Genomic DNA, 25,137 nt, shown 5'->3' on the forward strand with positions numbered 1-25,137 from the left:
GCTCTTTGTATAGCTTTCCAAGTAACATCTGAGTCAGTCTCGTTTTCAGAACTACTTAAGTGTGACCTCAGTTGTTCCTGAAACCTGCTTCTGGTTTTCTCGCTACTCAATTAAGTTCTAATGGGTCTTTTTAGTGTAGCTTTTTTGCGTCCAGTGAGACGAAAGCAGATGCGTGCCCGTATTAAGGCATGGTCGGAATCCAAGCAAGTACTCCGGAATGAGCGACAATCTTCTACCGACTCTCTCCAACGATGACTGATGGCAATATGGTCTATTTGAGTCCATCGTTGGTTTGGTGTAGGGGGTCGCCATGTTAGACAATGTCTCTCCTTATGCTTAAAATTTGTGTTTGCTAAAAATAAACGATTGTCTGAGCACAGTTGCAGCAGACGATCACGGTTATCTGTTCGTTATGCCGGAATACTAAAATATCCACCTAAATGCCTTTTTGTTTGGTTTAAACTACCTATCTGGGCATTAAAGTCACTTGCGACGAGTACTATGTCTGAACGTTTAACTTCCTGAAGAAGTTCAGGTAGCTTTTTGTAAAATCCATCTTTCAATTCATCCGAGCTGCAGTCGGTGGGAGCGTAGGCAGAAACGACAAAAAGGCACGAGAAAAGTTAGGATGTATATTTTGACAGTAATAATTCATACGATCTACTTGGAGTCGGATCCCGGGCCACTAAAGCGTAACAAATAAAAAAGTTACAGTAGTATGTGTAGTTGATGAATAAAGTTAAAAACCCTGTTATCTACAAAGTACAAATTTGAACACTTCTTTTGCAAACTAATAGTCGAATCCAAGAAATGAGTATACCTTTGTGCGAAACTCCTTGGTTAAATTTTCTTGCACTCTGATGTTGGTGTTCACATCACACTGAAACTTGAAATCAGTAGTATTTACAAGTTAAAACATCGCAACACATTAACCACTATTTATTCATCAAGATTCTAATTCACGAAAATCAAATCACAAAATACCACCAACGAAGAAATACCAGATTGTTATAATCAAAATAAAGACAGAATTCATTTTGTAAACTGTACAACATTTTATTTTCTTGATTACCGAAATCAGTCATTTAGTGTATAGATTTATGACCACATTTTATTTTTTGTCAGTAATAGGATCGAAATGCTTTTTTACTGCTTCGTGGAATAGAAAGACTGGAAATACGTAAACGACAGAACGATGAACTACAAAAAATGATAGAGAAAGTTTATAAATGTAATATTCTTTTCAGTAAATTATGAGGACAATGAAGTGACGAAAATCAAAATGCACCGTATTTTGCGTACACATTGGCTGGTTATCCAAGCTGTGATAAGGATCTGTTGATAGAAATTTTAAATGGTTTAACTAACAGATGAGCGCTTACTTTAGTTAACATTTAGTCTAACCTCAGCCAGTCGCGCGCGAGACTGAAGGCCCTGAGTTCGAATCCCGCGGGCGGGATCGTGGATGCGCACGGCTGAGGAGTCCCACAATAACATGAAACGGCCGTCCAGGGATTTCAGGTTTTTAATGGTGGTCTAACAACAATCGGTTTATGATCTCAATCAAAACCTTAATCATCTCCGCAACCCTATACTGACAGTAACATTTTTAATGGTTTGAAATATGCTCGATTTATTCTCTGTTCCTTCGCTCTATACGACCAATCAAAAATGTCGTTTCCCAGACGTTTAACGAAGAATCTACGTTCAAAATAAACTGTAATTGCTTGAATTTAGTAACAAAATTGTTATTTTTATTCCTCCAGTCATGTTACCTCATATGCATATTTAAAACAGATAAGGGATAATCTATTTGGAGGAATTTTTGTGGTTGTTGGATTCCCAACAGAAAACCAGTTTGTTAGACCAGTTCAAATAATCAAAAATGTAAATATATTTTCAATGAAAATGCAATGGTATATGAAATAAAACAACTATATATATCAGGGGTTTTGTGGAGATTTTAGTAATTTCAATTGTTGAAATCATGAGTCAATTGATCAGTAGGTCCTGGGTTCGAACCTCGCGGGGTGGGATCGTAGATGCACACTGTTGAGGAGTCCGACAATAAGACGAAATGGCCGTCCAGTGCTTCCAGGTTTTCCATGGTTGTCTAGTTTCAACTGACTCATGATCTCAACCATTGGAACTATATATACGTAAAGTTAACGAATTACACATTCTGGGTTATATATTCTACACCTCATTTAAATGGCTTTGAAATAAATGAAGAACAATAAGAATGCAAACTCTCTAGTAGTGAATGATTATACATCCAGAAAAGAGAAATTAATTCACAATAAGAATATTTAGAGATGTATGGAAAATCGTACGGGGAAGTGTGTATCTCGCACTGTTATACGATGTGTGAATTTACTACAAAACACCCAACAGAACACAATTATGTTCTGGATAAAGGTAAATGTAAAAATGAAGTCGACAGAATGAAAGATCAATCATCTTCCTCAATAGAAGCGGCATACCAGATAGTGGCTACAGCAGTGTCAATTATACATTCAGTATGAAATTCACTAAACATTTCTAAGGTATTTTTTTAAAATCCCTCTAAAATTCATTATACCCCATCTGTTTAAAATAGACATATGAGATAACATGACTGGAGTAATAAGAATAACAAATTTTTACCGAATTCGAGCAATCATAGTATATTTTGAAAGTAGACTCCTCATTAGACATCTAGGAAACGACGTTTTGGATTGATCGTATAGATCGAAGTGATAGGAGGATAAATCAAGCATATTTCAAATCATTAAAAATGTTATTCCCTCTTTCAATCCTCATCTTTATTAACATGTGCTTTTTTGGTGGTTGCCCTCATGAATATGCGCCTTCTTACACTCGTCCTTTTGATAGTCACCATCTGAATGGATACCGTTCAAAAGTCATTTTGCAATTATTACCCTACTGTTAGATTCAAAAATTTCGCCAAGAATTGTCAGGTTTCTTCAAAGCAGTGCTTGCATCTACAATGAACACCTTTAGTGAATAAAAATGAAGATAGTTCGTAAAGCCCTAAGCATAGAAGACAAATTGAAAGAAAGTCGGTGCAAAACTTCACCAACTAAGAGAGGTGGTCAGAACCTTAATCATTTCTTCTTATCCGGGTGACCCATTTTCTAAGTATAGATGGTTCATATATTTGGTTTTGAGTAATACCTTAGGTGTGAGGACTAAATTGACAATTTCCGTCTGCGCAAACTGAAGTGCCAAACAGAGGTCTAACCGGTGAACTAGTGGAGAAACGTCGAATAATTCTGCCATAAAGGCATTATGCTCCACTTAATCCGACGAGTAGCAATGATCAGCTTAGAAGTTATGTGACAATCACACTACGGACGCCCTAAGACATAATACAGATGTAAATGTAAACCAATGGATACTGATTCAGTAGTCTAGGAACGAAGCGTACGCCGCGAAACCTGGAGATCTTGGACTCAGATTTAGCAGTGGTCATGGTTGTCAACCACTGGAGTCGACTGAGATATAAACTCAAAATTCCTGGACAAAATGATCAAATTCGATACTTAACTATGAAACACGCATTCTATACACAATGTACTAATAAAAAACAAACCAATTTTAATGTGAAGTAGTAAAGAAATATCCATACTTATTACTATTTACCACACTTTGAGAACTTACCTTAATCTCATAAATATTACAGAATAATAAATCAATAAACCAGATGTTACGATAAATGCAGTGAGTACTTTTTCCCATACAGAAGTTTGAATCTTTGATATGAAAAAAAGAGTACATAACAAGTACATTATTAAGTAATTAGTATAAAATCCTAATTTAATGAACTGACGAAACGGACATCCAGTGCTTCCAGGTTTTCAATGGTGGTCTAACATTGATCGATTTAAGATCTCAATTAAAAGCCAACAGTCTGAACAACTCTATACTGATAATTATCATATGCTCACTAGTGACCAGCTTCCAGAGATAATGCTCCGAGTTCTAAAGAGAAGCCGCGACCAGTGGAGTTTAACCGTGTCGGGTGTGAGGCACTTCGCCAACGAAGATAATGTAAGGAGGTTGAGCAATATTGTAGATTGGTTAAAGTGCGACAATAACAGCGTCGAATGACGTCTTAGTGGTCTAGAGTTTGGGTATTCTTGTACCAGACTGAAGGTGCCGGGTTTCGACCTCCCCTGCCAACAACACCCTCACTTTCGTCACATTACTCAGGTTTATGCAGTGTATTTCGACAGTTAGCATATGATCTATCACTACCAGGCATCACATTGATCGATTGATGATCTGAATGATGAAATTAGCAAACAATCTCCACAACCCTATACTGATATTTATTATGATGCGCTGGCTGACCAGTGACTAGCTTGGAGAGGTGGATCTCGGAGTTGTAGTGAGAAGCTGTGACCAGTGAAGGTAATCCACGTGAGGTGTGAGGCAGTTAGCCACGGAAGACAATGTAAGGTGGTCGGGCAATATCGTGGATGCGCACTGCTAAGTGGCCCCTTACTAGGACGAAGCGGCGGTCCAGTGCTTCCAGGTTTTTAATGGGGGTCTAACGTTGATCATTTCATTATCTCAATTAAAAGTATCACATATCTGGGCAGTATATTCGATAAACAAGGAGGATCTTGTGCAGATGAAAAGGCAAGGATTGACAAAGCAAGGACAGCATTCCTACAGCTGAAGAACATACGGAACTCAAAACAACCGGCAACCATTATCAAAGTCAGAATATTCAATACGAACATCAAGACAGTTCTACTGTACGCAGCTGAAACTTAGAGAACTATTACAGTCATCACCAAAAAATACAACTATTTATAAACAATTGTCTACGCAAGATTCTTAATATCCGCCGCCGAATTGCCTGGTACGAACGAGGCTGCCGAGTCCGCTCTCCCTCTCGAAATGCTCCTACATGGCCACGCGTATACAGCCACTGCCACGGAAATCCTACTTACTGCCTTTTCGAGGCATTACTGTTGTTCATGAAATTGAGAGGACGGAATGAGAATGTCCGGCGCTTTAACCGGGTTGGTGGACACGAAGGGTTCACCTAGGGGAGTGGGGAAACCCTGATTCCAAACTAATGGTGTATATGGGTTCCAGGATCCTGAGGGAACAAAAGGCGCATAAACCTATTGTTAGTCATCGGTTACCATAGGACTGCATCTCCTTACGTCGCTCCACTGCCTTGTGGATTAGACGCATATGTATTTGGTGCCTCCTTGTATTTTATTGGCCCGGGATCTGACTCCAATTAGATCATATGTTGATCGCTATTGAATGATTGCTATCGAAATATATATGTCGCCTATTCTCGTATATAATTATCGACTTAACTCGCTTTAGTGAATAACGGAATTAAAATAAGTTAAATACGAGAAAGGATTTCGAATACGTATATTTTGTACAATCATTGATCTGGGCAGACAATGAGCGGGAAGAAGCGAATAGAGGAGAGAGAAATGAAATGACGCGCAGTGGAGAAGGCATGTGAACCAACTCCATTTAGCCATGCGTTAATCAATATTTATAGTCAGATGATGATGAATAGAATAAGAAGTGTACACACATATGCGCTCACATAAAAACAGTCACGGTTGATAAGTGAATAATTAACAAGGTCAAAACATGACAGAAGAAGAATGGATAAATTGGCCTGTCCAGAAGCTAGAATAAGTTATATGGGCTAAGCTAGTAAACAACACTATACTACCAATGTTTATGTCTTTAAATAAGTAAATAATATCTGTTGGCCAGATATCACCAGCTTAACCTACTATAGAAGAGAACAAACCAACTACCAACTAAAGAGGAAATTAAGAAAAACGCTGGAGGTGGATATGACATACATTAGGGATAACAGGAAAGGATTTCTCAGGACAGAGGTCGATGGAGAATGCTAGGGAGCAGACTTTGCTCCTCCACAAGGGGTAATATATATATATAGGAACCATTAATAGTAAAAGTCGAAATTAATTGTCTATAAAGAAACAAAAATATCAACAATAACCAATTAGACATAGAACAGACGGGATATGGCTTACAGTGGAATTCAGGACGAGCATTTCATCCTACTTGAGACTTGATCTTAATTGAATGTACCTGGATCCCATAGTTGATGTCCATTCCGGGATTCAAATGCACTGGCGTTTGAAACGAAAGGTACTATATTGACATCAACCCTAGAATGCACGTACATTCATCTAAAAATGATTCCCAAACAGGACAAAACGTGCGTCTAGCCACACTTCATCTATCTTTTATCAAATTACGTCATAATGGCTGTATCGAGGAAATCCACACAAGACACCCATATCCTAACTAAGAATAACAAAATATCAGTCAAAAATATCAACAATAGGATAATCTAAACTATTTCAAATTGAATTAACAACCAATTAACATCTATCAGAATTAAAACTTACATGTGAATCTGGTAAAATCCAATATCGATCACAAGATAACTGATCACATAATGTAGTTTGAAGTAGTTCTACAATCGTTCATTATTATTGTTATTAGATAACCATGCAATTATAATCATTTTCCATGATATACGGGTATTAGATGTATGATGATAAAAAATAATGAGAAAAGTATTCATCAAATCAAATAACACAATATGTGAATTGATCTAAGTTGTCATAATATATTATAACAGTAAGATAATATTAAGAGTGTCAGTGATAATAAAAGTTACTGACAAAGATGATTGATACAGTGGGTCAATTAAAACTCACTAAATGAAATCATGTTGTGCCAACCAAAAATTTAAATGCGTGTGTAATTGACTGAGAAGCAGTTTCATTTTCTAAGGGGTATATACAAATATATGATATGCATGTGATTTAATTTAGCCCAATAAACGTTTTCGTTCTGATAAATCTTCTAGTTGAACGCTTGAATCGGTTTGGTAAGCTCTTCTAGCAACCTCTAGACTCAATCTACACGGCAACTTGAACACGCGAGAAAAGGTGCGAAATATGTTAAGAGCGATTTATTCCGAGGTTATTTTATGTACAGAAAATCTAGGGTATTTATAACATTTCAGATGACCTTGGGCTTTTGGGAAGTTCTAGAACCCTTCTAAACATAGTAGTAGGAAATGCGACACGTGACTTTTCACTTTCCAGATGTTTCTTACAAACGTCTATTGAATGTTGATTGAATAGGATGTCTCCAAGCGTTTTCAGGGCCACTTTTGGGCTTTTGTCGAGGAATTTTCTGGGTCTTACCAACACTTCCACTACCAGTTTCCTCACTCAGTATCTGGTTAACGGTTTGCACATAGGAAGTTTATGTACCAATATCATTATAAGAAAAAGTAGTACAATAACGAACAGAAATTAGTTCATGATAGTGAAATAATAATAATGGGAGAGGCAGTGCAGTTAGCAAAGCTACAACCAGAAAGAATTCTCCCAGTTAAATTTACATCCACGTTCTATGAAGAAAGTGAAAGAAAGTTACAGCACGATCACTATTGGCTTCTATTCTCAGCCATATCTGATGAAGTCTCGAGCCACTGTATTGCACCATTTCTAGGACCTCAACAAGGGGTCGTGAAGAACCAATAGAAGATAATTCTGTGCAGCATTACTTCATACCACGGCACCACCTCTCCGCTTTTTCCAACCAGTCCCAGAGTCGGAAAATAATACACGACGTGGGATTCTCTAGGGTGACATTCGTAAGAAGTATCCAACCACTGAAGTCGATGTTTCAAGATAGTAACACTAAATGCATTACTTTCGCTGTGCCCAACCTCTGCCTTACTAACATGGTGTTGCCACCGGATGTCAACAATCCTTCGGAGACAACGATGACCAAACACAGAGGGTCGTCTAACATCCTTAACTCTGAGTATAGGCCTCACAAGCATAAAGCAAAACTCTAACCGACGCACTGTAGATACGACATTTTACAGCCAGACTAACATCACGAAGGCTCCAAAGATGGACCAGATTGGCATAAGCCAATCTGGCTTTCACTATACGTTGATTGATCTCATCACTCACGCCACCACCAGCACTTATGCAGTTACCGAAATATATGATTTTTTCAACCAATTCTATCTGCTCGCTACCTAGGATGAGGGCAGGATCAGAGCCCTGTCAGTCTTGTAGAATTACTTTGCACTTAGAAGGTGCAAAGTACATACCATATCCACGAACACTAATTATCAACTGATTAAGTGAGGATTGCATAGCTTGGGTATTATCGCACAGTAAGATAATATCATCCGCATACTCAGGGTCGAGAAGTGTTACTTCAGGCAACAGATCTACACCACTATTACTTACATCCATCAGAGCTGTTTCCAGAACGTCATCGATAGCAAAGTTGAAGAAGAATGGTGAGATTGGGTAACCCTACCTAATTTCACTTCTTGAGTGGAACAATGGGGAAAATTGGTTGTATGCTCTCACTCTGCCTGAGGTGTTTGTATATAGGGTTTACAAGGTGTTATTAAACTTCTCAGGCACACCCTTCTTCAATAGACAATCCCAGAGAACAGTCCTGTTCAACGAATCGAAGGCAGCCCTGATGTCAAGAAACACTACGATTGTTGGCGTGTGATAAGTATGACGGTGTTATGACATCCGGCGGAGAGTAAAGATATGATCAATACATCCTCGACCAGAACGAAAATCAGCCTGCTCCTCATGAGTCAATCTTTCTCGGGTTTTGAACAACCTACGGAGTATGACGGAAGCCAACAGTTTGGACGCAATCGGAAGTAGATTTATCCCCCGATAGTTGTTACAGAAAAGACGTGAACCCTTTTTAAAGATAGGGACAACTAGCGACTCATTCCATGATGTTGGAAGACTCTCTAGCTCCAAAACCTTTGTAAACAACTTAGACAGTTCCTTAACAAGAAAGTCCCTATCATCTTTAGAAAGGTTCGGAGGTGAGTCATCTGGACATGGTGATTTGTAGCACTTCAAGAGTTGAAGTTCCTTGCGGACTTCCGCATTATTAGGCAGATCAGTCGTCACGGGTCATGGAGGACGATTCAGTTAAACAATAAACCAATCACCCATTAATGGGATAATTTGTGAGTCATGCGTATAACCTACACAGTTATAGAGTGATCTAGTATAGTCAGGCTATCACGAAAAATTCCCCACTATATACAATTCAAGAGAAAAACTGGTGATGTCAAGAAGCTAATGTGGTTTGGCGATTATTGATATCAATACATGTAAAAAACACAGATAGGAATCCGATTGGAGAAATGTTGGAATTGTGGATGAGGGAAACTGTAACAATCTCTCGAGATATGGCATTCAAATCACAGATTTAATCTATCAATCAATATTAAAGAGGTCAACCGATAGTCAGGTGGTGAAACTTATGAAGATAGCCAATCACAAAAAAGCCATTGTAACGAAATGATAAAACACTTATGGAATAAATGAAAGATTTGATTCTACACAATGTAGGCACTGATGTTGTTCGGAACAATAATAAGAGCTCCAAAATCGAACCATTTAGTTCATAGAATACAACATTAATAAAAGCATCCATCTGAAAATGTCAGTCAGTCAGTCAGTCAGTAACAACGTAGAACTTCGTACGTATGTACATCAGTTCGAGTTGCCATAACTACATTAGCACACAGAAACAACTGTCGATTCAAATGTCGTAGTGTTAGGCGTAGTAAGAGTATAAACAGTAATCGGAAGGATAAGGGTTTGAAGATGTTATTCAAGGAGTATGATCCAGTAAAATAAATTTGCAAAGAGAAAAATAAGGAGCATGAAGATTTCAGAAGATCAGGATTTGGGAGAACCCAAAGATTGGATGCACATGCGCCACTGCAAACGATTTTGAACCATGTCATTCAGAGTCTCTAACAAACGGTTGCTATCATCTCGCGGTCCCCAATCAGGTAGTCTATACCTAATAATATGAATCAGTCCACTTGCCAGTGACTTCATGGACTTGTGCCATGTTTTGTTCTGGTCGCTCCTAGCTTTCTTCCAACCTACTCCTATACTATTGAACATCGCACGTCGGTGCAGTTGGTGGTTGGGCATACGTAACACTTGTCCCGGCCATCTCAACTGATAAAGTTTCACTACGTCATCAATTGATTTGCCATCCTTACCTACTACCCGTTTCCAAACTGTATTACTTACTCGGTGGTCCCAGGATATACGAGCAATGGTTGAGGGGAGAATCGCATCCCGAACATGCTTGCATTGTTGCTTAGAGTGGTCAGAAGACTCTGCATTTTGTCAGCGTCTTCACCAAATAAAACTATGTCATCAGCATATTCTAAGTCAACAAGTGAACCCCCGGTAGAAGTTCAACCCCTGGAAATTTCAATGAGGGAAGTGTTATCTCTAAAAGTACGTCGATGACAAAGTTGAACAAGAATAGAGAGAGTGGACAGCCCTGACGAACACCACTTGAGTTAATCAATTCTGATGACAGTTCGCCATAAGCTCTCACTCTACCAGTTGTGTTCGAGTAGAGAGCCTTTACAAGGTTAATGTACTTCTTCGGTACTCCTTTCAATGGCAAACACTGCCATAGAACCTCACGACCAACAGAGTCGAATGCTGCCTTAAGGTCGAGAAATACTACCATTGTGGGGCGTCTGAATGTGTGTCTGTGTTCTAGGACCTGACGTAGTGTGAATATCTGGTCTATACAACCACGTCCAGGTCGAAAACCGGCCTGATTTTCTCTAGTCTGTTCTTCACGAGCTTTAGTTAGGCGTCGAAGTATTATTGAAGCTAATATTTTAGACACTATATTAGTCAAACTGATTCCTCTGTGATTGTCACATGAGGACTTTTATCCTTTCTTAAAAATTGGTACAATCACTGATTGAGAGCAGTCAGATGGGATTACGTCCGATTCCCAAATTCTACCTAGGACCTCAGTTAATCTCACTGCTATTACTGAACCACCATCCTTAAAAATCTCAGGAGTAAACCTGTCAGGACCTGCTGCTCTCCCTCGCTTCAGATTTCCTATAGCTTTTTCAACTTCATAAAGAGTTGGAGGACCTAAATTAACTTGCCATTCAGGTTGACTGGAGATCGTGGGAAACTGAAGTGTGGCTGAAGGCCAGTTGAACTGATCCCTAAAGTGTTCTGCCCATCGATCCAATCTCCTGGATTGAGAATGTATAATATGTCCATCTTTCACTGAGATTGTTTCGCTAACAGTCGGGTTCCTAATTCCGGTTTCCCTAACGAGTCTAAACAATTGTCTGCTATTATCTATTGCCGCTGCCTTTTCCATCTCTCTTGCTTTCGCTACCCACCACTGTTCACGATCATTGCGTAGGCTTCTTGTCAGCTTGCGCTTGAGCTGACCCCGCTCTTCGTTATGCTCAGATCCAGATGGAATGAGTTTTCGAGCATCTATCAATGCGGTTGATGCTGCTGAGATCCAGTGTTTCTCCCTAACCTTACCGGTTACCTTACTGGCAGATATCACTGCTGTTTCCACAGCCTTTCGGATATCATTCCATGCTGCCTCAGGGTGGGCATCATATACATGGCTGCCCAACTGTTTTCCTAGTTGTTCCTGAAATATACTCTTAGCTTGACTATCATTAAGTAGGGCCCTAAGAGGTTTACTTGCAGTGTCTTTCCTATGTCCAGTAAGACACAAACAGATACGCGCTCGTACTAGAGCATGATCTGTATCTAAGCATATGCTCCAGAATGAGCGACAGTCTTCTATCGAGTCCCTCCATTGGTGGCTGATAGTGATGTGATCTATTTGGGTCCAACGTTGGGACGAATTAGAGGGTCGCCATGTTAAAAGATGTTTTCCTTATGCTTAAAGTTAGTATTTGCAAGAAACAGGCGGTTATCTGAGCATAGCTGCAACAGACGGTCGCCATTATCTGTTCTTTGAGCCACGACACCATAAGATCCACCTAGGTGTCTTTCACTTTCGCTTAGTTTACCTACTTGAGCATTAAAGTCACCAGCCACTATTACTACATCAGAGCGCCTAGCTTTTCGGAGAAGGTCGGAAAGCTTTCTGTAAAACTCATCTTTTACATCATCTGAGCTGCAGTCAGTGGGAGAATAAGCAGAGACGACGAAGAGGCAACGACGAGTGTCCCTATCTTTCCGAGTCCTTACTGTTCCGTTTGGTCGGACAGCGCACAAACGACTGCCTACTGGAATCCAGTCTAAGAGACCTAGTTCTGCCCTAGGACTCAATGCTATACCTACGCCGGCCAGTCCACGAGAAGCAGCATCTGGGCTTCCAGATACACGAAGTGTGAATGGAGTTGGTTCTTTATTTTGGTATGGTGAGGTCAAGTGAATGACGCTACTCGGATCCTGTATCAGCGTTTCGGAGACGCAGCATACATCGATGGCTCGAGATTCTAAAGTCCTAGCTAAGGATGCCTTTTGTCCTATTTGGCATAGTGTTTGGACGTTATAAGCTCCAATATGAGTTTCAGGAGACCAGGAATAACGTCCCGCGTACTCGAATTGTTTGCCCTGGCGGTACGAGGTGATAAATGGACAAGAGAAGGGTTAGTTGGGGAGATAAGAGTGGTATTAGGAGGTGTAGGAAGGATTTGAATGTGGCCAACTTGGTCTCGTGTGCTGTTACGGGTATGAGGGCTGGTGTCACTTCCCGGCTGCCCACACCGTGGAAGGGTATTTCTTGAGGAACCTGAAAAAGAAAATGGATTAATGTCGGCCTTAACGACCTAGGAGCGTGACCGCAGAGCCCAGGGGACAACTGATTGAGGCCGGTCGCGCACGGCCTTTTTGTGGGAGGTTTTTGACGCGCTAGGTCCGTTCTTCAAAGGGCCTTACCGCCGGAGACGGAAATCCGTGAGGTAAGGTGATGTGTGACATTCTTAGGGTCGACCTTTTCTAACCCCTTCCTTCCTTGTGAGAAGGCAGCATCGCTGCAGATGCTGGTTGTCTGAGGGAAACACCTTACTGCTGTCATACCGCTCTACAGTCAGCAGTACAACTCCGCCCTCAGACCCTGAGTTGCTGATTTTAGTCTTACCGTTCTCCAATCGACCTACCTGGCATGGTAGAAGCTACAGGAACATATGTTCCAGCTAATATAGCTCGGTTGGATCATCACGATTGGCAAGCAAGTTTGCGGAGAACTACTACAACCATCATCAAGATACAAGTATTTATAAATAGTTGTCTACGCAAGATACTCAACATCCATTGGCCGGATACCATCAGCAACAGCCTTCTGCGGGAGAGAACAAACCAGCTTCCAGCTGAAGAGGAAATTAGGAAAAGACGATGGAAATGGATAGGGCATACATTGAGGAAATCACCAAACTGCATCACGAGGCAAGCCCTAACTTGGAATCCTGAAGGGAAGCGGAAAAGTGGAAGTCAAAAAACACATTACGTCGGGAAATAGAATCAGATATGAAAAGGATGAATAATGACTGGAATAAGCTGGAAAGAATTGCCCAGGACAGGGTTGGATGGAGAATGCTGGTGAGTGGCCTATGCTCCTTCATGAGGAGTAACGGGCGTAAGTAAGTTTGCGGAGATTACTGAAAGTTGGACATCCTTTGAAAAACATGAAACACTGGACAGTTACCCGACCGTTGTTGCTACCTTGATGTGGTGGTGGGGCTTGCCTATCGTGATGAAGCGACCGAGCTATATTGGCTGGAACAACCGTTCCTCAAGGTCCTACCATGTCAGACAGGTCGGTTGAAGAGCGGTAACACTAAAAGCAACAGACCTAAGGTCCGAAGGCGAAGTCGTACTGCTGACTGTACAGAGATGTGACAGCAGTATGGTGTTTCCTTCAGACAACCAGCATGACAGCGATGCTGTCTTCCCACAAGGAGGGGTGGGTTTAGAAAAGGTCGACCCTAAAAATGCACACCTCGCCTTACCCCACTGATATCCGTCTTCGGCGGTAAGGTCTCAACAAGTACGGAGCTAACACAAAAATTACCCATAGAAAGGTCGTGTGTGACCGACCTTAAGCAGCTGTCCCTTGGGCACTGCGGTCACGCTCTCAGGTCACTAAGACCACTACTAATCCAATTTCCTTTTCAGGTTTATTTATTTATTTATTTGAACACATAAATATTGGTACAAGAGAGCGCCAATATATATGCGCCACACCTTTTCAGGTACTTCCAGAAGAACCCTTCCACGGTGTGGGCAACCTGGCAGTGATAACCGCCCTCATACCTCAAACAGCACTGGACAGTTATTTCATCCTAATATGGGAACATGTTAAAAACCCAGTGATTATGACTTCTCACCAGATTTACAAACTTACCTAATGGTTCTCCATCTATGATCTAACTTGGATCAGCTTACAATATGGATAGCATTATGAGATTTACTTTTAACACCAAGAAATTTACAAAACTAAATGAATAGAAATAATAGTGTTCGTTTAAAGAAAAGAAAATTGAATTTATAACTTACGACGTATTTGTGTACTGCTACTGTCATTTCCAGATGGTGTACATTTATTCAAGATATCCTAGTTTATACAAAAATAGAGAATATGGATAAAAGAACAGAAAATATTAATAACAAGACTGTTTAGTGATTCAGTGGTGTATGCTGCTTATATCGACATAATTAGTATATGACGTTAGTCGTGAACAGAAGGTCTGGAAGCAGAGAGACAAGACCATCGAACAGTAAAGAATGGAAACAAAGAGGAATTTGTATGAAAATGCAAGAACAATAAAGTCTGAATCATTTTAAGACAATTGGTGGATATTTTGCAAATTAAGCATTTATTTTATAATTGTTAGATTTTATTAACAAGTCCTGTAATTTTGTGTAAGATACATTCGATTGTTCCCACCCGTGTTCTGTTCACTACAATTCCATCTAAAGAAAACTTGAATTTACCGATGATAAAAATAGAAAACTCAACACAAAAGGCTCACTGTTGTTATTAAAAGCATTCCCCATAAAAATTTGAAATTCTGAGACAATATCTGCTGAAACCCACTAAAACATTTTTTTCAATATCCATCCCATGTTTCATATCATAAGCTTAATAATTACACGTTTCTTAACAGACACTTTTGGATGAAGTTTAGAATATAATACATTGGTTTTACCCATCATGACTTATATTTACCAGTTTACTTGCTTCTATGAAGAAGTGTGTATTGACCAGACACGTTTTGTGTTCTTTCACCTCAAAAATGATATCTCTTAACAGTCATAATATAAACTATCATATCTGCGTCATCTTAACAGTGCCGTAACACCGATTATCCATATATTTAGGTACAATGCTTCCCGCGAATAAAGTATCTGCAATTTGATGTACGTTTTCAATAGAAAGCTATTGTTGGTTTTTTTGCTTTAGTAATATAACCCGTATCTGATTAAATAACTTTATGAAGCTCTCTTACTCCAAATCATGTCTGTTACTTACTTACTCCTGTTACTCCTCATCAGTCAGTAACAAAATAGAACTGTGTACGTACGCACATAAGCTCAAGTTGCCACAACCACATTAGCACATAGATACTGTGGTGTGTGCTACTTATATTGATATAAGTAGTATATGACGAGAGTCAGGAACGTAATGTCTGGCAGCAGAAGATGGGGGAAGATCAAGAAAGCAATAGTGAGAATAGAATGCAATTTATGTGAAAATGCAAGGGCAATGAAGTCTGAGGCATTTTGAGACAATTGGTGGACATTTTGCAAATTAACAGTTTAATATATGGTTCTCAGATTTTATTGAGATGCTCTGTAATTTCGTGTTAAATACATCCGAGTGTCCCCACCCGTGTTCTGACCACTACAATACAACTGTCGATTCAAATCCCGTAGTGGTAAGGGTAGTAAAATTATAAGCAATAGTCGGAAGGATGAGGGTTTGAAGATGTTATTCAAGGAGTGTGATCCAGTAAAATAAATTTGCAAAGAGAAAAATAAGGAACATGAAGATTTCAGAAGATCAGGATTTGGGAGAACCCAAAGATTGGATGCACCTGCTCCATTGCAAACGATTTTGAACCATGTCATTCAGAGTCTCTAACAAACGGTTGCTATCATCTCGCGGTCCCCAATCAGGTAGTCTACACCTACTAACATGAATCAGTCCACTTGCCAGTGACTTCATGGACTTGTGCCATGTTTTGTTCTGGCCGCCCCCAGCTTTCTTCCAACCTACTCCTATACAACAAAACATCGCACATCGAGGCAGTCGGTGGTTGGGCATACGTAACACTTGTCCCGGCCATCTCAACTAATGAAGTTTCACTACGTCATCAATTGATTTGCCATCCTTACCTAGTAACCGTTTCCTGACAACTGCATAACTTACTCGATGGTCCCATGATATACGAGCAATATTTCGAAGACACCTATGATCAAATACTAGTAACCTACGAATATCCTCCTCATGGAGGAGCATAGGCTGTACACCAGCACTCTCCATCCAACTCTGTCCCGGGAAATCCCTTCCAGTTACTATTCATTATTTTCATGTCTGCTTCCATGTCCCGACGTAGTGTGTTCTTCAGCATTCCTTTTTTCCCTCTCCCTTCGGGATTTCAAAATAGCGTTCACCTCGTGATGTAGTTTGGTGATTTCCGCGATGTATGTCCTATCCACTCTCAACATCTTTTCCTCTTCAGCTGGAAGCTGGTTTGTCCTAGTAGGGTGTTTCTGATGGTTTCCGGCCAACGGACGTTGAGTATCTTGCGTAGACAATTGTTTAGAAATACTTGTACCTTTTTGATGATGGTTGTGGTAGTTCTCTAAGTTTCAACTCCATACACTAGAACTGTTTTGACGTTCGTATTGAAGATTCTTACTGTAGGAAGCAATTTCCTACAGGTTCAACTCTAAGCTAGTCCCTAGACTGTCGAATACAGAGTCTTGGTTCAGCCAAAGTCAGAACAAGTAAGCAATTTGGTTCGATAAACTTTATCTGTTTCTGAAACGTAAATTAACACTGCTAGTGTATAAAACAAAAGTACAGTCTATAAACAGGGGAAAACGAAGACATAAACAACGTACCGAACAGTAACCAGAGAGTAGGAAAAATGAGTCAACAAGGCAAATATTGTTTCATAAGAAACATCGAATTGTGATTGGTGAATAAATAGGACACAGTCATACAAGGTCAAGAAAAGTTGGTGTAGTGGTGGGCGTTTCACTTTACTACTGGTGGGTTCGTTTATCGATCACATTTTACACTTACTTTGATATTAGCTGACGGTTGTTTTTAGTTCCATATGTTCTTCAACTGTGGGAATGATAACCTTGCTTTGTCGATTCTTACGTTTACGTTTGGATCCGATCATCCTTGTTCATCGACGATGCTTCCCAGTTACTTGAAAGATATTTCATCTTCTAGAGCTTCTCCATCAAAGTATGATTGGGTTGGTGTTCTCCGTTTTCTCCCAAATTCTAATCTTCTGAATTCTTCATGTCTCGTTTTTTCCTCCTTCCAAATTTATTTCACTGGATTATACTCCTTGAATAACATCTTCAAACCCTCATCTTTACGATTACTGTTTATACTTTTACTACCTCTACCACTACGGGATTTGAATCGACAGTTGTAACTCTGTGCTAAAGTGGTATGGCAATTCAAACTGATGTACGTACATACGAAGTTCTATGATGCTACTAACTGACTGGTGTTCTCCGTGTTGTATTTGGGGATCTTGCTTTTTCCCTTGTGTATGTTAAGGCTTTCTGATGCAGTGGCTGCTGCTACATTGGTTGTCTTGACCTGCATTTGTTCGTGTGTATGGGAAATTTCCTGAGATAAACCAATAGCATATTTCACTTTTAAATATCAGTAAATCCGACTCAGTCACTTAATTACATAACAACCCAATAATTCAAGATCCCCATGCTCCCATACTATTATTCTAACCAATTTTCCAAGGTTAACATATTTAAATGTAATGGTAAGTTATCAAAAAAAGTAAAACCTAACAATTACGTGCATTGACTCAATTCGTCACATTGTATCAGCAAGGCGAGATAGATATTAGAATGATAGGAACAGTAATAATATTAGAGGTAGCAAGGAAAGTTTAGGTCTAGACAATATAATTCCAGAAGAACGAATTCGCGGAATAAAAAGTATAAGATAATTCTAAAGCTCAAGATTGAAAGGAAGACAAAGAGTGAATGTCTCTGTACCGTTGTGGCTGATTCTCAACTACGTCAGTTAACGTCTTTAACCATTGATTGGGACGGTCGCGCAAACGGTGGTCGGGGATACGTAATACACATCAAAAGGGGTTAGACTGCAACGAATTCACTACGTCATACACCGATTTGGTATCTTTACCAAGTACTCTGTATCCGAATTTAACATTGCTTACTCGGTGGCGCCAACATACGCTAGTCATGCTTAGATAATTTTATGACTAAATACGAGTAAGCCATATATATCCCTTATTTTAAAGGTTACATTTGAGTATAACAGAGCCGACTGTTCTGCAGTCAACTTGTCCTTCAGTCGAAAGACAGACATCTCCCATGCGCCACAAATAATCCCAAGTTGGAATGAATGAAATATGTATAGTGACATATTTTATATTCACCAGCAGTGGTATTTCGTTTTTTGGAAGGTAAAACCTAGCAATGAGGCTACTGTTTGTTGCCAGGTAGAGTAACTGACTTTGTAGAAACACCAACACCACATAATTAGTGAAGGCCAACTGCTTGTAAATATCTCAATTTCAGTCGGTGACTAATCAAGTATGCATCAGTTTCTTAAAACGTTACCGTGTTCCGCCTTAAATACTGATACTCGATTAAATGTAATACACATGTGGAGGGAAAGTGGTTTAACTGTGCAAGCTTTCAAATCTACACCACTCGACAAAAGGTTTGACGGGGGCCACTTTATCTCGGTCTAAACAGATGGGTAGTGGCAGTATTAGCATCTAAGCAAGTCCCGCTCAAAGTATAGTGTACATGAGTTCCTAATTAGATACTTGTGTGAAAAAATACCTACCTCACATTGCTTTGAAATAGCTTCAAACGACTTTGGATCACATAATGCTTCATCCCAAAACACTTGATAACCATAATCAATATCTGGTTTTAGTACAGAACAACGAAGCAACGAACAATAGGACGATAAACAAATTGTACGACTGGTACTATAAGCATTTGTTTCATGTCTATTGCCAATATGTAAATCAAATGTATTTTCTGTGTAAAATCGTTTACCACACATTTGACATTCCCAATCATAATCAGAAATTTTATTTTTCATTTGTTCATGAATAGCATAAATATCATGTTTAGGATGAAAAGGGCATAGTTCGTTCATAGCAACACCTGTATATTTAAATAGTGGGAAAACAATCTTTTCTGTAATTAAATGAATATTTCAAAACTCAATGACTTACCTCATTTAAGATGGAACGTGCTAAACGACTTTGAGAAATGCTGCATTTGTCTAATATATTACTGTATACTGTCGAAATCGAAATGATGATTAAACAACACGCAGATAATATCCGTGTTTTGGATAATGTACGACCAATAAAAGAATCCATTTTAACGAAATTTAGAAATATCTGTTCTTAAGCATAGCATTGAGAGTTGTAGCTAGATGAAACAGATTGAATAAGTAAAACAAAAATTAGTTGTGTACATAATCAAAGGATCAACTCCAAAACCCTTGAAGAATCAAATATTTAACAACTAGAAGGCATAGTCATTGTAGATAACAGTAAACTTCGAAGCTTGATTATTCTCCCAGACCACTTCAGTAAACTGAAACCACGTTCGGTAACTGATGTTGCTAAATAGTTATGATGTTGACAAAAACGGTAAGGGGTCATCTCCGATGATAGTTTAAAATCAGTTTTTGTTGAAAACAAAGACGATGAACGTTTGATGGCAGACAGTAAGTCTTCAACTCCTCGAGATTTATCACTATCAAAATCCGTTAACTTTACTCCCATTCTCATCAAATGTGAAATTTAGTGTGGTGGATCTGTTAATAGCCCTTAACTCTTCGTACATTCGAGTGACTAAAATACTTAAATTTTTGTACCATTTCCTTACATCCGCTATACTAGATAATAAAATTTTGGTCAGATTATATTACGACAACATAATGTCCCTTTGAACCCATTCCTTATTTCCATAAATTCTAGTCAGCTTGACTGATTTTAATACACACCTGGTAAAATAATAAACCCGTTAATATGTTACAGAGAAGTCTATTAAGTATGAGTTTCATCCAATATTCATAATGTCGCTCATGTACACGGAAAATAACCCTGGGAAACAGCTGCTTGAGAACTGAAGTTGACAAAATGAACTCTTGAATACTTTGTACTTTTGTACACAACTCAAACACTCGTGTACACTATAGGTATAATTACAATTTTCAATTCCTTAATATTTGTCTATAATCTAATTTTTGCTTGACCTTTTTTCAGACAAACCCCCAAGGCTTAAACAAAGTTTTCTTCAACAGACTAAGATTAATTCATATCTATTGATCAGACCATGTCGAAGGCTCCGGGTGTGGCCCCCTAAGAAAACCACCTGCTTCGGTTTGGGCACCCGGGCAGTATCACAGCTCTCACACATATAAAATGAGATTTGCGTGGCGCATATGTGCTTGGTGCATTCTTGTATCAATATCTATGTTTTAAAATAAATAAAATAAATCCCTTTATTTATTATACTTCCTGATAATGGATCCATGGTAGGATTAGTATTTTTGCTGAAGAAGTGACTGTAACTGTCGCAGTGATTCGAAACTTAACTATTAAGAATCAAATGATCGTGGGGGCAAAGCTACCAATCTCCTTGTAAGAAATGAATATATTTGACTAGCAAGTGACTAATAATTCACATACGAAACTACTGCGAGGTACTTGTACGTAATCTAAGTATTTAGAGGAACCTAAGAGCATAAGGTCGTGGCATACCTTTAGTCGCAAAAATACCAAGCAACTGTTCGCGATATGTTTACACAAGATGTCCTGCTAAATAATAGTTCAAGGGTCTGTACCTCTATTTTCTAATATTTACGATCTCCAGTACACGGGAAGATTCATTATTGGTTGCTTAGTTAGGCAATAAATCTTAAGATTTATAGGCGTGGCTATCGTAACCGTATACCACAGTATATACCACAGAAAGTGAGATTGTGGCACAATCAGAAAGCGTACGCTACCACAAAACGTATTTGCAGGACAACACGGGATAACATACGTCCGAAATGAGGAACTCGATCAGTTGGCTGGAATTGCTGTTGGACTAAATGTCCCCATGAGGTGTATCCTGAGCTCCCAACTTTGGGGTTTTTGTGCCATTTCCCCAAAATTGGGAGCTCGGGTATGTATCTTCCCAGATCATTTAGCTTTTAACTAACTGCAAATGCCTAATTAAAAGTATTGATCCAACAAACTAGTCAGTCAATAATCCCAAATGACACGTCGTCCCTTTCATATCGTCTTACGTTCATACATACCGCTAATTCAGAAATACAAATCTTCTGTATCCTAGTTTTACGCACTTGACCTCAAGGTCGAATGTTATAAACGAACTTTGGGACTTACGGCACAATGAACTAAAACATTTATGACAAAAAAGTACCTTAACAAGTTCATCTTTTTTAGTCATGTAATTATACTTTACTGTCTGGTTCTATTCTTTTCTTTAAACCATTAAGCAATGTGCTTTACACTTGTTTAGGTATTATAATTATAACCTCGAAGAAAAAGGCACTCACTTATCGTGAATCAACTTTGCTTGTGTGTATCTATTCCATTCAAGCCGTATTTGGTCTACTTGACCATAATTATTGAGATTAAGGTCTGAAATTTACGTCAACTCCGTTTTGTGGTACTCTTTTATTCCTTTGCTTCACACACTGATGAATAACGCGAGTATGGTTTGACTTTTCTCTCATTCATATCTATGTACAGTGACCAGTCGTACTTATAAGTGTGAATATCTGAATCGTTTCCACCTTTTAGAGGACGAAAAGCTATTAATGTGAAAGGCGATTCAATTCTTACCACATTCAAAAGATGCTGGGAACCTAACTCCCAAAGACTTTATATATTTTGTTGTTCGAGTGAGATACCGCTAATCAAGGGAGCGATGGGCTTTCCATGGACTTCCCACAATAAAGTAAACGGTGACTGCATTGGTAACATCAGTACGGTGGGAGAAGTATGTGTCAGTGTAGTACGAGCTATTACGGAACAAATATGCGACTGTGAAATGAAAAATGGAAACCTCCCTTAAAACAAACAAAAAGCTAAATACCACCGGATGTTGATTCTTCAGATTCTAAAGTAAAACCTGAAGACCTAGATAAAACCGTCATTGTTCCAAGTAGTCCGGATGTGGTTGCCCTGAGTAACGGGAAATGGGCAACAGTTCAGAAACAAAGAAGAGAAAGAAAAGAAACCGCAAACAACATCCGTTCGCGTGACTTGTATTTGATAGGCTCCTATTCTAAATCACAGGATAAACTGCCGAATTCACAAAGACATAACCCTAAAGTGTTTGGAAAACTTTTGATCTCAGAGAATAGTATTTGAGTTTTTCGTTACAATCAAACAGTTCCTATCCAAAATAGTAACGTTTGGAAAAAGTTGTGGCATCTGTTGATAGCGTCTTATCAGAATATTTCGCTGGAGTTTAGATCGAACAATTGATAAGAAAAGGTGGGAGGAACGACAAAAATGTTGAACCCCCACCATATAGACTCCTTAGTGTCGGAGGAACAATTAAATCTTTTGTTAACTGGTGCTCGAAGTCACGATAACACTGACATCCTAGTATGACGTTATGTCTCCAGGAGACAAACTAAAAAAGAAAACTTCATTGGCTGAGGCTGAAATGCGTTGACAAAACGGTGAGGAACATCTCCTTTTAGTGGCATTTACAGTGGTCATTTCCTGGAAGCCTATGCTACCAAGGCCTGTACGGATATGTCATTAACTCCAGGAGTCCTATATAAAAGATTCATAGACTTGGAAATATATTCTATAACTTCGAATTATCGGTAAACTAATTAGGATTACTCATCTCAGCCGTGACCGAAACTTAGTTAGTTCATGACTTTGACGTCATCCCAGTATTATCGGGTTACAAATACCTTAAAAGTTATGGGAGTGGATGTAAGTAATGCGCTAGAGTCCTCACATAGTTAACGATATAAAAATGCGTTCCTTTACTTGTGAGTCTCGTGATAATGGAACTTGTTAGGTCCTGTAATGTGAACCCAATTTTTAAGTTTGTACATTTTGATGAATGTCACTTATCGTAGTTCAGTCTGCTTAGCTGATATCTTTATATAACAGCACTTACAGCCATGGAGTAAAACTAGTAGATGCCTGATATTTGAATGTTCTAATGCAAATGATATTAATTGGACGGAGATGATCACCGTAGGATCTGAAAACTCTTTCGCTAACAGGCTTCTGATGACGGTATTAGGGCATACTTTAGTACATCATGCATCCAAACCCATACGTTTTGGTTCAAAGATCTCCATTAGAATGATTAGTCACTCATGCAACTGAAGTTATTGCCTATACAGATATTCTCCCACCGTAAGCAAGTAACGATCATGCTGTTTAGCCATTCATGTTTAGGGTTTGTGATTTAGTACACAACCAAGTTAAACCTCGCCCAAATGTGTAAAGAGCAAAACATATCGGCTATCCAGTGGTGCACTGCGACAACGGACTGATCAGTCAATACCAGCTCAACAAATAAAGAAACCTGGTCCATATTTGAACGTACTCTTAGCTTAATTGCGTACTCGTTTATACCGTGTTTAGTAATACGTAGACCAAATAGATGTTCACAAGGGAAAACCAAACAGGTCGAGAAACTTTTTAGGTGTAGGAATAAACTTTGGAGTATATTTATCTTTACAGGCTCTGAACAGTACAGATCGATTTATTGTGAGACTCTGGACGTTTGCAAAGCGTTGATAAGGCTGGACATTCATATGAAAATCAATTGGTTGTGGCCCATGAAAGTCCGAAAAGTTTGTAATCGTAAATAACGAATAAAACCCAGCAAAGTGATGGAATCCTCCCTCTATTGGTACAAGAAAACCCATTGATATTGGCAAGAAATGATGTCACAACTACTAAATATTTATCGCAATGTTCCAGTAAAGTGTTTCCTACTGACGGTAGTAGAAGACTAACGATTGGCTGTTATAATAGCGGCTCGTCGATGGAAACTGAGGTTATTGAGAAAGAAGCCGTCTTACTATTACTTCAACATCTCAAGACAGATGTGTTCTGTGGTCCTGGCAAATCTGTTCAGTGCACGAGAAGATCGAGCTGCAGAGAAAAATATAGATGTTTGAGTGGATATACCTTTCATAGATCTAAGTATAGCCGTCGACAACACCTTTCATTTGGGTCCCGAATTAAAACTTGAAACTTTTTGAACCGATCATGGAATCATGATCTAGATAAGTAATTTTCTCAATGATAGAAGATAGCGGATTGGGTCAAACGGGGCTCAATGAGCTTGAGAGTCAGTAGAAAGTGGCGATCTCCAAAGTACATCCCTTGATCCTTTCCATTTTTTACTTTATGTAAGTAGCTTACAGATTGTAGGAGTCATCTGCCCTACTCTTTGCAGATGAAACATGACGTTCTCTGCCGTTGATCAGATAGGATAATATCGTTTAGTGTGCAGGTCCACAATCGGTATTAGCGGACCTATTTGTACTGCTAGACTAATAGCCTAAATGTTAGTCTACTGATTAGCTATGATGTGATTGCCTGGCTTACATTCAAGTCTTGCAATTACTTACATTGACTCCTCCTATCGCGGTGGTCAGCACTATTATTTGTATTATTCCTTAGAAAGTGCATTTCTGCTGACAACAAAATAATACACTCAGTACAAAAGAGGTGAAATTATTGACTGATCATGGTCTCATGGCCGAGTTACACAGTATCGGAAAATCCGCGTTGACTTGCACTGACCTTCAATCCTCTTCATCAAGTATTGACCGGCCCAAATTGATCTTCTAGGTTAGTAGATGTGTGGAATTAAGGTCTACTATGATGTTAGTACTGCTCTATTAATTGATCTAATCCTAAACTTGTAGATTTGTCATGATATAACTTCCTAATCTATAAGTCACACCATCGAC

At 39.1% G+C, this 25,137-nt stretch overlaps 1 protein-coding gene across 2 annotated transcripts; it reads right to left on the reverse strand.

The window, feature by feature from the left end:
• Window positions 1-656: 656 nt before the first annotated feature.
• On the reverse strand, window positions 657-21,528 carry MS3_00009351 (uncharacterized protein). Of its 2 annotated transcripts, none has more exons than XM_051217716.1 (7): window positions 21,466-21,528; window positions 19,379-19,580; window positions 18,979-19,335; window positions 14,442-14,499; window positions 6,435-6,502; window positions 3,664-3,755; window positions 657-1,200 (listed from the first exon to the last, which is right to left on the reverse strand). In XM_051217716.1, the coding sequence occupies exons 2-7, from the start codon at window positions 19,526-19,528 to the stop codon at window positions 1,122-1,124; spliced, it is 804 nt and encodes a 267-aa protein (XP_051065152.1). In that variant the 5' UTR covers window positions 19,529-19,580; window positions 21,466-21,528; the 3' UTR covers window positions 657-1,121. The 2 variants fall into 2 exon arrangements, with proteins under 2 accessions (XP_051065152.1, XP_051065153.1); XM_051217717.1 differs by having other exon boundaries at window positions 1,036-1,200; window positions 18,979-19,340.
• Between the last annotated feature and the right edge of the window lie 3,609 nt (window positions 21,529-25,137).

Source organism: Schistosoma haematobium, chromosome 5 (assembly GCF_000699445.3).
Source record: "Schistosoma haematobium chromosome 5, whole genome shotgun sequence".
NCBI lineage: Eukaryota > Metazoa > Platyhelminthes > Trematoda > Strigeidida > Schistosomatidae > Schistosoma > Schistosoma haematobium.

Bases quoted from the DNA above. Each gene is read 5' to 3' on its own strand.
- MS3_00009351 (XM_051217716.1), bottom strand. From the start codon at position 19,528: ATGGATTCTTTTATTGGTCGTACATTATCCAAAACACGGATATTATCT. The intron at 14,500-18,978 runs GTAGGTATTTTT...TGTATAAACTAG, and splicing joins CTATTTCAAAGCAATGTGAG to GATATCTTGAATAAATGTAC. The intron at 1,201-3,663 runs GTAAGTTCTCAA...CATTTTTTGTAG, and splicing joins GTAATATTTATGAGATTAAG to TTCATCGTTCTGTCGTTTAC.